At 40.6% G+C, this 17,307-nt stretch overlaps 1 protein-coding gene across 10 annotated transcripts in view; it reads left to right on the top strand.

Moving 5' to 3' along the window:
- The window catches only part of ULK4 (unc-51 like kinase 4), a 521,202-nt gene that overhangs the window by 391,344 nt on the left and 112,551 nt on the right, over window positions 1-17,307 (top strand). For 9 of the 10 annotated variants that reach the window (XM_024983119.2, XM_005222596.5, XM_010817577.4 and 6 more), the window contains one exon: window positions 10,303-10,488. The exons of the other annotated variant lie outside the window; for it this stretch is intronic. In XM_024983119.2, coding sequence (XP_024838887.1) covers window positions 10,303-10,488 — 186 coding nt within the window. The remainder of the gene's footprint in view (window positions 1-10,302; window positions 10,489-17,307) is intronic. 10 annotated transcript variants of the gene reach the window in all.

The raw sequence follows: 17,307 nt of genomic DNA, 5'->3' as shown, positions 1-17,307 counted from the left end.
TCCTGGAATGGTGAGGGCTCCCTGACCCACTATTACTGGTGTCCTTGTAAGACAGCCGTAAGAAGCCAGAGACACAAGGGAGAATACTGTGTGACAACGGAAGCAGAGACTGGATCTCCGCTGCCACAGGCGAGGCACATCTGGGGCTCTCAGAGGCTGGGGGAGGCAGGAAGGATTCAGAAGGGAAGCCTCCAGGCATGTCCCCTCCTTGATATGAGACTTCTAGTCTCCAGAACTACAAGAAGATCAGTTTTTGTTTTTTTAGCCTTCTCAGTTTGTGGTCCTTCGTTATGATGGCAACCCTTGGAAATCAATACATATGATATGTTACATTGACTGATTTTTTTGAACGTTAAACTGACCTGTATTCCAGGGATACACCCCATTTTGTCAAGAGATATTATTTTATCATTATCTTTGTCATATTTTGTTGGCTTGGAGTTGCTATAATTTTATTTAGAATTTGTGCATCTGTCTTCATGAGGGATGTTGTTTTGTAGTTTACTTTTTTATATGATTTTTGTCTTGTTTTGGTATCGGGGTAATGTTGATCTTAGCAGATGAATTGGGAAGTAAGTGTTCCCTGCTCTTTGATATTCTTGAAGACTGTGCAGAGTTGTTACTGGTTTTTTGAAAAAGGTGTATCAAGAAAGAACTCATAACTTAACCCCTCTAAAGTGTACAATTCACTGCTGGGTAGTGTATTTCAGAGTTGTGCATCATCACTGTTATCTGATCATAGAACACCTTTGTCATCCCAGCAAGGAATTTCATACTCATGAAAAGTCACTCCCCATACTCTCCCCTCCAAACCCTTGTCACTCACTGATTTGCTTTCTGTTCTTGTATTCTGTTCTGGTTATTTCTTATACATGGAACTATATAATATGTGGCCTTTCTCTGAGTATGGTGTTTTTTGAGGTCCACTCATGTTTCTAGCTTGCAGTATAAGTACTTCTTTCTTTGTTGTGGTGAATAGTCTTCCACTGTATAGATATACAGTATTTGTCTATCCATTTATTGATGGACATTTGGGTTGTTTCCACTTTTTGGCAATTTTGAATTAAGGCTGCTTTTAGCAATTGTGTACAAGCTTTTGTGTAAATATATGCTTTCTTTCTCTTGAGTGTGTATCTAGGAGTGGAAGTGCTCAGTCCTAAGGCCAGCCTATGTTTAACCTTTTGAGAAAATACAGTGCTTTCCAAAGCTGCCATTAGCACCAGCAGTGTGTGAAGGTTCTAGTTTCCCCACACCCTCGCCGACACTTGTCATTATCTGTATTTTTAATTATAGCCATCATAGTGGGTGTGAAGTGGTATCTCAAGGTGGTTTTGATTTGCTTTTCCCTGATGGCTAATGATGTTGAATATCTTTTCCTGTGCTTATTGCCCATTTGTATACCTTTTGGGGAAAAACTGTCCTTTTTTCTTTGCCCTTTAAAAAATTAAGTTATTCGTCTTTTTATTACTGAGTTGTAAGATATTTTATATTTTGTGTGTATCAGTTCAGTTCAGTCACTCAGTCATGTCCGACTGTTTGTGATCCCATGAATCGCAGCATGCCAGGCCTCCCTGTCCATCACCAACTTCCGGAGTTCACTCAGACTCACGTCCATCGAGTCAGTGATGCCATACAGCCATCTCATCCTCTGTCGTCCCCTTCTCCTCCTGCCCCCAGTCCCTCCTAGCATCAGAGTCTTTTCCAATGAGTCAACTCTTCTCATGAGGTGGCCAAAGTACTGGAGTTTCAGCTTTAGCATCATTCTGTCCAGAGAAATCCCAGGGCTGATCTCCTTCAGAATGGACTGGTTGGATCTCCTTGCAGTCCAAGGGACTCTCAAGAGTCTTCTCCAACACCACAGTTCAAAAGCATCAATTCTTCGGCGCTCAGCTTTCTTCACAGTCCAACTCTCACATCCACACATGACCACAGGAAAAACCATAGCCTTGACTAGACAGACCTTTGTTGGCAAAGTAATGTCTCTGCTTTTGAATATGCTATCTAGGTTGGTCATAACTTTCCTTCCAAGGAGTAAGCGTCTTTTAATTTCATACACGTCCCGTATTATGTGTTAGATTTACAGTAATTTTCCCTTGTTCTGTGGGTGATCTTTTCACTTTCCTCATATATGGAGATGAAGTCATTTATCAGTTTTGTTGTTCTTGTGCTTCTGGTGTCATATACAAGAAACATTGCCTAACCCAAAGTCACAAAGGTGTAATTACTCTTTGCAACCCCATGGACTGCAGCCCGCCAGGATTCCCTGTCCATCACCAACTCCCAGAGCTTGCTCAAATTCATGTCCATCAAGTTGGTGATGCCATATGTTTGTATGTTTAGCTCTTATATTTAGATATTTGATCCATTTGGAGTCAGTTTTTGGATGAGGTGTGAGGTATGGGTCTAACTGCATTCTTCTGTGTGTGGAGACCTACTTGTCTCAACACAGTTTGTTTAAAAAGGCCATTTTCCCCCCCATTAAATTGTCTTGGTATGTTTGTCAAAAATCAGTTTACCATAAATGTAAGTGTAGAATTTGGGACTCTAAATTCTATCCCACTAATCTTTTGTATATCCTTATGCCAGTACTACATTGACTGGATTATGGTAGCTTTGCAGCAGAATTTAAAATTGGGAAATGTGAGCCTTCCAAATTTATTCTTCTTTTTAAAGATCATTTTGGCTATTAGTCTCTTGCATTTCTAATGAATTTTAAGATCAGCTTATCAAATTTCTGCAAAAATAATCCAGCTGCAGCTCTGAATGCTTTTTATCAGCAGATCAGTTTGGGGCATATTGACAACCTAATAATATTAACTCTTCTGACCCTTGAACATGACGTGTTTCGCTGTTTATGTACCTTCTTTAATGTTTCCTAGAATGTTTCAGCTTTCAAGTCATGTACTTCTTTTAACTTCAATTTTAAATATTCTTTTTGATGCTATTGTAATGCAGTTGTTTTCTCTGTTGCCTTTTTACATTCTTCATTGCTAGTGTGCAGGCATACCATTGATTTTTGAATATTGATCTTGTATTCTGCCCCTTTGCTGAATTTGTTTATTTTTCATAGTTCTTTAGTGGATTCACTAGTATTTTCTGTGTGTAAGAGTATGTCATCTGCAAACAGAGTTTTCCTTTCTGGGTGATTTCTACTTCTTTCCTTGCTTAATTGCCATAACCAAAACTTCCAATAAAATGATGAATATAAATGGCAAGAATGTACATCTGTCTTGTTCTTAATCTTAAACCATGTAAGTATGGTGTCAGCTGTAAATTTTGCCCCAGATACCCTTTATCAATTTGAGAAAGTTCTCTTCTATTTTATAATTTGTTGAGTGTTTTTTTAATACTAAAAGGGTTTTTAATTTTGTCAAATGCTTATTCTGTGACCATTGAAAGGCTCATATAATTTTGTCCTTTATTCTATTTGTGTTGCACATAACATCGATTGATTTTTAGATGCTAAACTAGCCTTTCATTCCTGTGATAAATTCCACTTGGTCATGATGTGTAATCCTTTAATATGTTGCTGAATTTGGTTTGTGAACACTTTGTTGAAGTTCTTGCATCTATATTCATAAGGGCTATTGATCAGAAATTGTCTTTTCTTGGAATGTGTTTGTCTGAATTTGGCATCAGGGTAATACTGGCCACTAGACCATTCCAGTATGACCTAAATCAAATCCCTTACTATTATACAGTGGAAGTGACAAATAAATTCAGGGGATTAGATCTGATAGACAGAGTGCCTGAAGAACTATGGACAGAGGTTCGTGACATTGTACAAGAGGCAGTGGTCAAGATCATCCCCCAAAGAAAGAAATGCAAAAAGGCAAAATGGTTGCCTGAGGAGGCCTTACAGATAGTTGAGAAAAGAAAAGAAATGAAAGGCAAAGGAGAAAAGGAAAGATATAACCATTTGAATACAGAGTTCCAAAGAATAGCAAGGAGAGATAAGAAAGCCTTCCTCAGTTACCGGTGCAACATTTCATACAAAGATGAGCACAATAAAGGACAGAAATGGTATGGACCTAAAAGAAGATACTAAAAAGAGGTGGCAAGAATAATGATGGTGGTGTGATCATCCACCTAGAGCCAGACATCCTGGAGTGCAAAATCAAGTGGGCCTTAGGAAGCATCACACAAACAAAGCTAGTAGAGGTGATGGAATTACAGTTGAGCTATTTCAAATCCTAAAAGATGATGCTATGAAAATGCTGCACTCAATATGCCAGCAAATTTGGAAAACTCAGCAGTGGCCACAGGACTGGAAAGGGTCAGTTTTCATTCCAATCCAAAAGAAAGAAATGCCGAAAAATGTTCAAACTACCACACAATTGCACTCATCTCACACACTAGTAAAGTACTACTCAAAATTCTCCAAGCCAGGCTTCAACAGTATGTGAACCGTGAACTTCCATATGTTCAAGCTGGATTTAGAAAAGGCAGAGGAACCAGAAATCAAATTGCCAACATCCACTGGATAATCAAAACAGCAAGAGAGTTCCAGAAAAACATCTACTTCTGCTTTATTAACTATGCCAAAGCCTTTGATTGTGTGGATCAAAACAAACTGTGGAAAATTCATAAAGAGATGGGAATACCAGACTACCTTACCTGTCTCCTGAGAACTCTATATGCAGGTCAAGAAGCAACAGTTAGATCTGGACATGGAACAACAGACTGGTTCCAAATCAAGAAAGGAGTACATCAAGGCTGTATATTGTCACCCTGCTTATTTAACTTATATTCAGGGTACATCATGTGAAACGCCGGGCTCAATGAAGCACAAGCTGGAAACAAAATTACCTAGAGAAATATCAGTAGTAACCTCAGATATGCATATGACACTACCATTATGGCTGAAAGAAAATAAGAACTAAAGAGCCTCTTGATGAAAGTGAAAGAGGAGAGTGAAAAAGTTGACTTAAAACTAAACATTCAAAAGACTAAGATCATGGCATCCAGTTCCATCACTTCATGGAAAATACATGGGGAAACAATGGGAACAGTGAGAGACTTTATTTTGGGTGGCTCCAAAATCACTGCAGATGGTTACTGCAGCCATGAAATTAAAAGACACTTGCTTCCTTGGAAGAAAAGCTATGCCAACATAGATAGCATATTAAAAAAGCAGAGACATTTCTTTGCCGACAAAGGTCTGTCTACTCAAAGCTATGATTTTTCCAGTGGTCATGTATGGATGTGAGAGTTGGGCTACAAAGAAAGCTGAAGAAATGTTGCTTTTGAAGTGTGGTGTTGGAGAAGACTCTTGAGAGTCCCTTGGACTGCAAGGAGATCCAACCAGTCCATCCTAAGGGAAGTCAGTCCTGAATATTCCATTGGAAGGACTGATGTTGAAGCTGAAACTCCAATACTTTGGCCACCTGATGTGAAGAAATGACTCCTTGGAAAAGACCCTGCTGCTGGGAAGGATTGAATGCGGGAGGAGAAAGGGATGACAGAGGATGAGATGGTTGGATGGTATCACTGACTCGATGGATATGAGCCTGAGAAAGCTCCAGGAGTTGGTGAAGGACCCGGAAGCCTAGCATGCTGCAGTCCATGGGTTGCAAAGAGTAGGCCACGACTGAGCAACTGAACTGAAATACTGGCCACACAGAATGAGTTTGGAACTGTCCATTTTCTTTAGCTTTCTGAAAAAATGTGTATAGACTTGGTATTACATCTTCCTTGAATCTTTGGTAGAATTTGCCATCAATGCCATCTAAGCCTATAGTTGTCTTGGTAGAAAGGTTTTTAAGCAGAAATTCATTTTCTCTAATAGATAAAATACCTTCCAGGCTACCAGTTTCTTCAGTGTGAGCTTTCCCTTGCTCTCTTCTCTCTAGTACTTTGGCCTATGGACTCTAGCTTTGGTTTTCTGAGACTTTTCACTGTGTCTCCTCAGCTTAAAAAATCTGCTTGTCCCACCTCAGTTGCTGTCTCTCTTAGGCCTCGAGACCTCATAAGCCTCTAACCTGGGAGAGGAGTGGAGCTCACCTCTGTTATTTGGCATCACTTTCCTACGTTGCCTCATGTCTGGTATCTTAAAAACCATTGTTTCATGTATTTTTCTACCAGTTTGTTTCTTCAGATAATTGGGTATATCCTTATTCTGTTATTCCAGGGAGATTTTATACCATCACCATCTTTTCTGTAGTGGTGGGGCAGGGCTCACACATATACAACACAAATGTCAAAACGTCAGTTTTACAAGAATCCAACAAATAAGCCATCTTTGGAGTTACTACTTATGATAAGCATCCTCCCATCATTTCAACAATGAAGCTAAACTAACTCATAAATGAAGAGATGTTACAGTAGATTGAAGTAGAAGCATAAATACCTGTCTCACTGGCTACCCAAAAGCTATGAAAATAGAGAAAGCCTCAAATATCTTATAATCATGGGAGAGCGGAAGAAGAAGCTGTTAATGGAAAAGAAATCTCATGCAATTACTCAATGATAGAAAGCAGATGGAACTGAATCAAAATCTAGTGAAGAAACCTATTACCCAGAACATACAGAGGAGAAAACTCACCAGAAGGTGGGAACAGATGCTGTTGATCTGTAAACTTCAAGTGGAAAACTGCTGGAGGCCCTAGACTCCTACCAGGCTATTGGAAGACGAGCTTTTAGAACTGGCAGGCCAGTCAAGCCCCTTGCTTCAGTCATTGTGCTCAGCTTTCTTCCAGCTTAATATCTCAGGGTCTGCACTGTGAAGAGGATGAGCCAGCTATCTGATGTGATTTCTAAGATGGGGTCATTACTTACAAAAGAAGCATTTCAGAGTTTGAAGAAATCACAGAGAAGATTTGAAGAAGTCACAGGGAAAGCAGCATGAAGAAACAGATATACACAAATGCAAAGGAAGTTGGAGCCATCTGCCTGTACTAATCTGCCCACTCTTTCATTCATAAAATAGGATGCCAGGGACCACCAGACATTTGGGGAAGCCTGATAGCCTGAAGCAGAGAAACCAAGGTGAACAAACAGCTGAGCCCGAAAGAGACAAAGTTGATAGGCAGTGTAACAGGTTGAATTGTGTCCCCCCCAAAAAATGAGATGCTGAAGTCCTAACTCCCAGCACCTCAGAATATTAAACCTTATCTGAAAACACTGACATTCCAGATGAGGCCAGACTCGAGTAAGAGTGCATCGTTACTCCAGTATGACTAGCGTTTTCATTAGAAGACAACCATGTGAAGACAAGAGACTCGGGAGAATCCCATGGGATGACGCGGGCAGAGATAGGAGTTATGCAGCCACAAGCTAAGCAATGCCTGGGTTTCCAGAAAATCATCAGATGCCAGAAAGAAGCAAGGGAATATTCTTCTTTGGGTTTCAGAGGCAGCAAGGTCCTGCTCTTTGATTTTTAAGCTTCTGGCTTCCAGAGCTGTGAGGTAATACATTTCTGTTGTTTATGCCACCCAGTTGGTGGTACTTTTTATGTCAGCCCTAAGGAACGAACACTGAGAGTAAAAGAGAATTTAATAATTCTTATCAAAAACAAAATGTTCAGATAACCCACAGGAAGGTTTAAAAAAAAAAGGGATCAGAAAAGTAAATGGGGAATAAATAGAAGACAAGCAATAAAATTGCATGTTAGACTTAAACCCTAGCATTTTTCTGTTATCTTAAAAATTAAATGATCTAAAGGCACCAATTAAAAGATAGAGATGACTAGAGGGGATAACAAAACACGATCCAACAGTATGTTGTCTACAAAAATCTCACTTCAAATATAATGATACAGGCAGGTTGAAAGTAAAAGGTTGCAAAGTATATATGGTGAAAATATTAATTTTTAAAAAGCAGGAGTGGCTGTCTTAATGTGCAGGTTAATTTCCTGGTTGTGATCTTGTACTATAGTTATGCAAGATGTTTCCATTGGGGGAGGTCAGATGGAGTGTGTATGGTCTCTCTCTGTATTATTTCTTTTTTTTTTTTTTTATAGTCAGGAGGATGGCACGCATGTCCGAGAGCAAGCCCGTGTTGCACTCCAGGGTCTCTCATTCCAGACGAGGAACCAAGGCCCTCCCCCAGCAGGAGAGATTCTTGACAGACCACAGCAGAAATCAACCTAATTTTACACTCTAGGGAGAGCAGGAGAAAAGAACCACAGGCTGGCTGCGGGGGTCAAGGGGAGGGAGAGAAAGGTCAGCAAGGCCCAGAGACCTCCTCCTAAGTAGTGACCCAGTGAATCCCCCAGAGAGGAGAGCGGGAGAGCAAGGGTATCTTTGTGTCCCCTTTTGTGGCACAAAAAGGCAGGAGTCCTTATGCTTTGCCTCCAAAGGGTCTGGAAAACAACCAGGATCTGGGGCTTAGGGTTCCCAGCATCTTTGGATCCTTCTGAAGCCTGTTATGACAGGATGAGTCGGGGACCACCAGGCCCAAGGGAGTGCTCCTAAAGGCTGGAACGAGGTGTGAGAGAGCAGGGAGGTGGGTCAGGAGACCCTCAGGAGCGGGGTCTGGGGGTCACCACGTGTATTATTTCTTATAATGGCATATGAACCTGCCAGTGTCTCAAAATAAGATTCATTCACACGCAAAAGAATGAAGTCGGTTCTCTACTTATATGCAAAGATGAAAACGGAAAGACTTAAATGGAAAAGCTAAACTATAAAGTTCTTAGAAGGAAACATGTAAGCGCTAACACAATAAAAATTCTTAGAAGTGTAAATCTCAGGACCTTGAAATAGGCAATGGTTTCTTAGGTTTGACACCAAAATCACAAGCAATAAAATGAATAGGTATTGGACTTTATCAAAATAAAAAATATTTTGTGCTTCAAAGGACACTGTCAAGAAAGTGAAAAGACAATCCACAGAATGGGAAAACAGTTTTGAAATGTGTATCTGCTGAGGGAATTATATCTAAAATATATAAAGGGAATTGTATTTAAAATATATAAAGAATACTTAAACTTAATTGTGATAAGACAAATGACCTAGTTTTAAAAATGAGAAAAGATCTGAGTAAACATTTCTCCAAAGAAGATTCGCAAATGACCAAAATGCACGTGAAAAGATGCTCAGCATCACTAACCATCAGGGAAGTACAGATGAAAGACCGCATGGGTGGCCGCTCCACACACACTAGGGTGTCTGTGATTGAGAAGATAGGTAATGACGAGTGTTGGTGAGGATGTGGGCAACCTGAAACTCGCATGCTTGGCTGGTGCTAATGGCGGCTTTGAAAAACAGTCTGGCGATTCCTCAGAAAGTGAAACATAGAGTTACTTATTGTGTGACTCAGCAATTTCACTTCCAAGTATATACCTGAGAAACAAAACATGTGTGCACAAAAATGTATACACACATGTTCACAGCAGTACTACTCATACTGGTCAAAAGTGAAAACAACTCAAACGTCCATCAGCTGATGAATGGATAAACAAAATGTGGCATATCCATTGCATGATAAAAAGAAATGAAATGCTGATACGTGCTACAGCATGGATGAATCCTGAAAACATGCTAAGAGAAAGAAGCCAGTCACAAAGGATCGTATTTTGTATGATTTCAAGTATCTGAAATGTCTAGAACAGGCAAATCCAAAGAAAGCAGGTTAGTACTGACTGGGTAGGGAGAAGGAGATGATACAGGGTTTCTTTTTCAGTTAAAATGAAAAAATTCTAAAATTGGTTCTGGTGGTGTTTGCACAACTCTGAATATACTAAAAAATCGTTGAATGATGTATACACATGAAATCACTAAGTTGTATGACCTAGGAATTGTATCTCAACAAAGGTATTAGAAATAAAACTTTAAAAATTAAAAGATCAAAATGCTATGGTATGATTATTATTTCATAATATACCTTGTAATATAGAAACAGTACTTTCTCTACCACCTGTTTAGTCAATAATGATTTGGAAACAGTTCAAACCATTTCTTAATATCTTCTAGGAAGTGGATTTTCCTAAACAAGCTATGTCAACAAGAATGTAAGAGTTGTGCCTCGGAAAAATCAGTGTTTCCACACCCATAGACACACACGCTCCTGTATGAACATATGCATGTGTAAATATGCATGTAATATATAATTGGTCCTTTGCTTGTCACAGGCCATTCATCACTATGGATTAAAGGAAAGACTGTAGAATTTCCTTCTGGTTTTGTGCTGTTAGTCTTGTTTGAGTTACTCTTTACATTTTGAAAAAGATCCATTCACAAGAATATTCAATTAATTAAAGTTTGTACTCAGACTGACATTCTATCTTTTAAGCTGTAATTCTTGAGGAATACCAACATCATCGTCAGTGAAGCTGATGAAGTCCTATTTGTTAATTTTCAGCTTCCTAACGAGGATCCTGAAATTTTTGAAGTTTCATCCAAGTGTCTGTCTATACTGGTTCAGTTGTATGGAGGGGAAAACCCAGAGAGCCTGTCTCCTGAAAATGCAGAGACTTTCGCTGATTTGCTGACATCCAAAGAGGACCTGAAGGACCAGAAGCTTCTGTTGAGGATTCTCAGAAGAATGGTGAGTCCACACAGAAACTGGGCAGGTAGCCTTAGTGGTAGCCAGAAGACGGGGAGTAGTCAGGTTTTTTGACCTCCTTTTAAGAACTCATGATTACCTTTCCCTGTAGTCACCTACTGTTAACATTTATCATATTCCACATATCTATCTGTATGTACACAGAATTTTTGCTGAACTATGAGAGAGTTAGACATATTATTTGTGCTTATCCCTTAATATGTGAGTGTGTATTTCCTAATGAAATGAATGTTCTCTTAACTATGGGTTATCAAAGTCAGGAAATTTAACATTGATACAAATCTTTTACTAATCTGCCATCCATATTCCAACTTTGTCAACTGTCCCCGTAATGTCCTGTATAGCTTGTTTTCCAGTATAGATTCCAGTCTAGCATCATGCATTGTAGTAGACAGATGTGCTTCATTCGGGATAGTTCTGTAGCCATTCTTTGTCTTTCATGAGGTTTCTGAAGAATGGGCCAGGTATTTTGAAGCATTTCCCCTCCATTTAGGTCTCTCTGCTGTGTTCTGGACAACTCGATTCAGGTAAGTCCCAGAAGAAATCCATCAGATCCAGAAGCTCATGATGGTCTATTTGCCGTTTACTGGTGATGTTAGTTTCGATCATTTTGTTAAATCAATGTGTGGTTATTATTTTTTAAATTTTTTAGCAGCTGCAAAGTGGAGATTTTCAAACTCACAGTATTTCTAACTTCCAGTATTGTACTTTAGGGAAAAAATTCCCTTCTGCACCTTTTATGTTTTGTTTTTAAAAATGTGTACAGCTGATGTTTACCTGAAGGTCCTTTTGAAGACTTTTTACAACAAATCTTGTTCTGCCGGTTTTGAAGGCCACTGTTTACAGTGGCTGTTGGTGAAGTTAGCTGAGGAGTAGGCTCATTAGGTTGTGTCATGTTTTGGCTTGTCTGTGTGTGGTCACTTCTAGATCCAGTTGTTGTGAGGGAGCCTTTGGCAGCACAGGCTGTGGATGCTCCAGAGAGTTGTCCGCAAGACAGGTTTCGTGTTAATTTGATAAACAGCTGCAGTACAGGATGGAGCAGAATCTCCATGGCAGGTTATGGGTGACAGAACTAAAGGAGAGAGAGAGAGTTACCCTTCTTGCTGCGACCTTTTACCTTTATGTAATAGGCAAGACCTCCCATGCCGGGGTCCTGCCCCGGCTGATCCAGGGTATTCGAAGCGGGGACGGCGTCGGCGACCTATTTATTTAAATATTTTATCAAAGATATAAAGAGTAATAGGATGAGGATAGCTCAGTAGGAAAATTCAGTGGAGAAAAGAGGCTGAGTAGCTTGGTTTACGCGGGGGACCAATAAAACTTCAAGACAAGAAGCTTGCACCACTTACGTAGGCCGCAGGCGTCCTTCCGTTCTCCCGAAGGAGAGGAGACACTGAGGCCTCCCCGGTCGGATCTTAGAAGCCCAGGCATAATTAGTAAGCATGGTGGGTTCCGTGCTCCAGATGGAGACTCAGCCAGAGTGAGAGAGAGAGCGACATGGGGAGACCAGTATTTCGAGAAACTGATCCCAATTCTTTATTTTCCATGGTCTACTTTTATACACTGAGATGTTATGCAAAAGTCACGCGGGGTCAGCAGTCCTGACTTTTATCAAAGTCAGGTGCTTCATACAAATGTATACAGAGGTCTTAGGGGTGTTACATCATCTTCTGGCCAGGGGGGTCTGCTGACAATTTACGACCCTCTCCTTGTGACAGCGGTCAGTCAGTCAGGACACTTATTTCTCCAGGGCCGATTAGTCTCAAAACAGACGCCACCCAAGTAAAGTTACACTCCTACAGGGTGAGGGTGTAGTGGGTTTTAGTTAAGGAAAGAATTTACTTAGCCTAAGGTCTAACGTGATTAATATCAAAGGTTAATTCTATATATTCATTAATGTGTATAAGGGCAGGGGATATGGAGACTTAGCAACAAACATTGGCTCAACAAATGAAAAACCCTTCACCAACACAATTTCTAATTAGCCCATTATACTTATACTAATAGTTTTCTAACTTTTCTAAGGAACCTGTTTTTAGAAGGTTTAAAGCATCTCGTGCCTCTCACGGTTGGTAGGCTGTGAGCAATCACATGTGGCCGGACGAGCCTGTCAGGCAGGCCAGAGAACCTTCAGAGGAGTTTGTAGGTTAAAACACTCTTATCACGCCCAGGAATTATTATAAACTGGAGCTCTAAGTTAACTCCTTCTCCAAAAGAGGTGGTGGGGGACAGCCCCCCGTAAAGTCAGAGGTGTAGGTGAGCACAAAGTAGTAAAGTAGGCAGGCTCTGGTTATGGGGGTAGATGCTCGAGGATTTCCAGGGGGACTCCTGAGGCTCGATCCCGCCTTTGCGTATGTCGAGCCTCCTTCCTCATGACCTTTGCCATGGGCGGAGTACCTCACTCTGGCCCCCAACACTCCCAACCCCGGCAGTGCTTCCTGTCTAGTGAAGTGGCTCCCTGCATAACACAGTTTAGGTAAGATTCCCAGCGTGTAGGATAAATATTTCTGGGCACAGTAGATCTTGGCATGGTAATCCAGCCCAGCACTAGATGACACTGAATTACATAATAAGGCAGTTATTTCCTCTTCCATTTCATTTTGCTCTTTCTGATAATTTAAAGGTGAAACTCTTACTTTGGTGCGACTGTATCTTTAACACCTCTTGAATCTTCCTTTTTTAATAGAGAGTAAGCCTCTCAGATGACCAGCTTTTTCAGTAGAGAGACTTCTTTTTTAAAATAGTTTTATTCAGTTAAAAGGCACGTCAATGTGAAATCAAGTACTAGAAAATGTAGTAACATGAGTGATCTGTAGATGTGGCAAAATCGTGTATTTAGTGTTGAATTACAAAAGCTTGGGGAATATTGACCTCCTGTCTGATACGATTAATTTTATAGAGATCCACCATCTCTTATTTGAAAACCTTAGGATGAGGTTTAGCTTGGAATTTATAATTTTCAGATCTTCTTGGCATGGTTTCTTAGGCTATATATGACATGATCCTATAGGGGTCACCAGGGCAGCACTGTTGTCAAGCATGGTAATATTTCTGTCCCCAAATTTATGAACATTCCCACTAAGTGGGCAAATAAAAATTATACGTGACTCCATGGAAGTCAGGTTTTGCCACCAAATATGTTTTTAAACGAAACTTACAAAAAAATTGATTTTCAGAGCTTTCTAGATTTGCAGACAAGAGATTATGGACTTGTCTCTGAAATAAATTACATCATTTTCTAAAACCAGATTAATTTAATCATGTAGAAAACAATTAGATACCGACTTAGTCAAAGTAACCAGACTACACCATCTTTTAGTTAATTTCACAGTCTGAAATGATTTCCTTATAGTTTCTGACCTGCCCCCTATAGGATCAGGTAGGTTTTGTTTGTGGGAGAAAAGTTGAATCCTGGTGACTTTATCTGTGTATGTGAAACTAAAAGTAATTTCTGGTGCTGCTTATCCTTTTTTTTATTTTTTATTTTTATTTATTTATTTTTGTTTGTCTTGTTTTGTTTTTTTTAATTTAATTTAATTTTTTTCCCCATTGGTAAATCTTTTATTTATTTTATTTTATTTTTAAACTTTACATAATTGTATTAGTTTTGCCAAATATCAAAATGAATCCGCCACAGGTATACATGTGTTCCCCATCCTGAACCCTCCTCCCTCCTCCCTCCCCATACCATCCCTCTGAGTTGTCCCAGTGCACTAGCCCCAAGCATCCAGTATCGTGCATCGAACCTGGACTGGCATCTCGTTTCATACATGATATTTTACATGTTTCAATGCCATTCTCCCAAATCTTCCCACCCTCTCCCTCTCCCATAGAGTCCATAAGACTGTTCTATACATCAGTGTCTCTTTTGCTGTCTCGTACACAGGGTTATTGTTACCATCTTTCTAAATTCCATATATATGAGTTAGTATACTGTATTGGTGTTTTTCCTTCTGGCTTACTTCACTCTGTATAATAGGCTCCAGTTTCATCCACCTCATTAGAACTGATTCAAATGTATTCTTTTTAATGGTTGAGTAATACTCCATTGTGTATATGTACCATAGCTTTCTTATCCATTCATCTGCTGATGGACATCTAGGTTGCTTCCATGTCCTGGCTATTATAAACAGTGCTGCAATGAACATTGGGGTACACGTGTCTCTTTCCCTTCTGGTTTCCTTGGTGTGTATGCCCAGCAGTGGGATTGCTGGATCATAAGGCAGTTCTATTTCCAGTTTTTTAAGGAATCTCCACACTGTTCTCCATAGTGGCTGTACTAGTTTGCATTCCCACCAACAGTGGAAGAGGGTTCCCTTTTCTCCACACCCTCTCCAGCATTTATTATTTGTAGACTTTTGGATCGCAGCCATTCTGACTGGTGTGAAATGGTAGCTCATAGTGGTTTTGATTTGCATTTCTCTGATAATGAGTGATGTTGAGCATCTTTTCATGTGTTTGTTAGCCCTCTGTATGTCTTCTTTGGAGAAATGTCTATTTAGTTCTTTGGGCCATTTTTTGATTGGGTCATTTATTTTTCTGGAATTGAGCTGCAGGAGTTGCTTGTATATTTTTGAGATTAGTTGTTTGTCAGTTGCTTCATTTGCTATTATTTTCTCCCATTCTGAAGGCTATTGTATTGGTTTTGCCATATATCAAAATTAATCCGCCACAGGTATACATGTATTCCCCATCCTGAACCCTCCTCCCTCCTCCCTCCCCATACCATCCCTCTGGGTTGTCCCAGTGCACCAGCCCCAAGTATCCAGTATCATGCATCGAACCTGGACTGGCATCTCGTTTCATATATGATATTATACATGTTTCAGTGCCATTCTCCCAAATCTTCCCACCCTCTCCCTCTCCCACAGAGTCCAAAAGACTGTTCTATACATCAGTGTCTCTTTTGCTGTCTCGTATACAGGGTTATTGTTACCATCTATCTAAATTCCATATATATGCTTTAGTATACTGTATTGATGTTTTTCTTTCTGGCTTACTTCACTCTGTATAATAGGCTCCAGTTTCATCCACCTCATTAGAACTGACTCAAATGATTGTAGTAAACATAATATAAAGTTTGCCAGCCGTCTGTGATAAGTGCTTTATCATCTTCTGAAAACTTTCTAAATTATCCCTCAATCAATCAGTGTTGGATTCAGGTGATGCAAAATCAGGGATTCTGGGTCTTGAGCTTGCCTATCCTGAGGCTCAATTCTGCTTTACTTGGTACTGAGTTCAGTATGTTTGGAGAGAAACAGCAGCAGATGATGCAAAGAGGCGTATGGTGCCAGCGCCCACTCCCCAGCTGATGTGAGCCTTCCTGCCCTCTCTCTCTCACTGCTTCCCGTCTTCACCTCTGTGGCTGCCGTGGATCTGTACTGTCAACTCACAGTTTATTCTCACCTTCACACCTTACCCTTGTTCAGGGTAGTGGTGCGGTCTTGTTCATTTTTGTATCTTCAGTGTGTTGCAGTGGTCAGCCGATTATGTTTCTAACTGTGATAAGAACTTTTGATGCATCACCTCATTTAATCTTCACAGCACTCTTAGAGACCAGCTCCAGTGATTGTTCCCATTTGTAGGTTAAAAACTAAGGCTCAGAGAACTTATATAACACTCCCTAGGCCACCAACTGGGAATCGGCAGGGCTGGCATCAACAGAGTTCAACTGAGCCTCACCTGTACCCTTGCCAAGTAGCTGACTGCTTTGCCACTGCCCTGCCCAGTACTGGTCTGGACTCTGAGGGCATTCAGTAAGCTGAGTCTGACTGAGTTTCTATCAGGAAGGCACCTAAGAGATTCATTCTTCATTGTGGGAAAATAAGAGTTACTACTCTGTGCCTGCACTACACTGGGGATACTAAGAGAGTAAAGAATGATCTTCCTGCTCCCTGTCCTCAAGGATCGCTAACTGGAGTGAGACAGAAACACAAGCTTCCTTATGAAGCAGAATCTGATTGGCGCTGTGTAGAGGAGCCAGCAGAGTCCCACAGAAACAGCCCCTTGCGGGAGGAAGTTGAGCAGGACATGGTGTTTGAACTGAGTGTGGACGATGTGTTGGTCATCCATGCATGGACCAGGAGGAAGCACATCCTGAATAATGGCCCCGAAACCCACAGGGCTAGACAGACAGACATGAGAAAGGACCAAGATGGGCCAGAGGGGACCAGGCATTCGGAGTTTAGACAAGTTGTTAGAATTAGGAAGTTCTAGTCTCTGAAACCAAAGGATAGTGGTAGCACCTCAATTGAGTTCAAATTACGTTTACTGTGAAATAAGGCTTTCTCATAGCACCTGGCCTGCGATTGGAATTTAATAAGCAGCCACTGAACTGGGAGTAAGAAATGTCTATAAGATAATCTCTACTTTTGTTGTGGGCGAGTATTCATTTTTGCTCTTCATTGTATAGTGTCTGCTCGTTTGAGTGCTTTATAGATGCACAGGTGAGACTGAGCGGTACTTTGATAGGCATTCAGTTGGTCCCCAGCCTGACACTTCAGTCCCCTCCACTCTGTTGCCTCCAGGTTTCTGAGGAATGGATGAGACTGGATAGGCAGACGCATGGAAGATGGGAACCCGGGAGAAAGAAAGACTGTGACAGATTTCCTGTACTTAAATCCTTAAATCTTAAGGGGGCCGGCTTCTCAGGCTCTCCTACTTGGACTGGAGGAACCAGATTTGATAGAGAGACAGGGATCAGTCAAGATTTGTTACCTGATTCAGTAACTGGATTAAGGAGGCCTGTTAATTGCAGCCTTCTGTTTGTAAGAAGTTAAAAAGGAAAAGAAAAGCTCCTTA

Source organism: Bos taurus, chromosome 22, assembly GCF_002263795.3.
Source record: "Bos taurus isolate L1 Dominette 01449 registration number 42190680 breed Hereford chromosome 22, ARS-UCD2.0, whole genome shotgun sequence".
Lineage (NCBI taxonomy): Eukaryota > Metazoa > Chordata > Mammalia > Artiodactyla > Bovidae > Bos > Bos taurus.
This window is presented reverse-complemented; position numbering and strand designations above follow the sequence as displayed.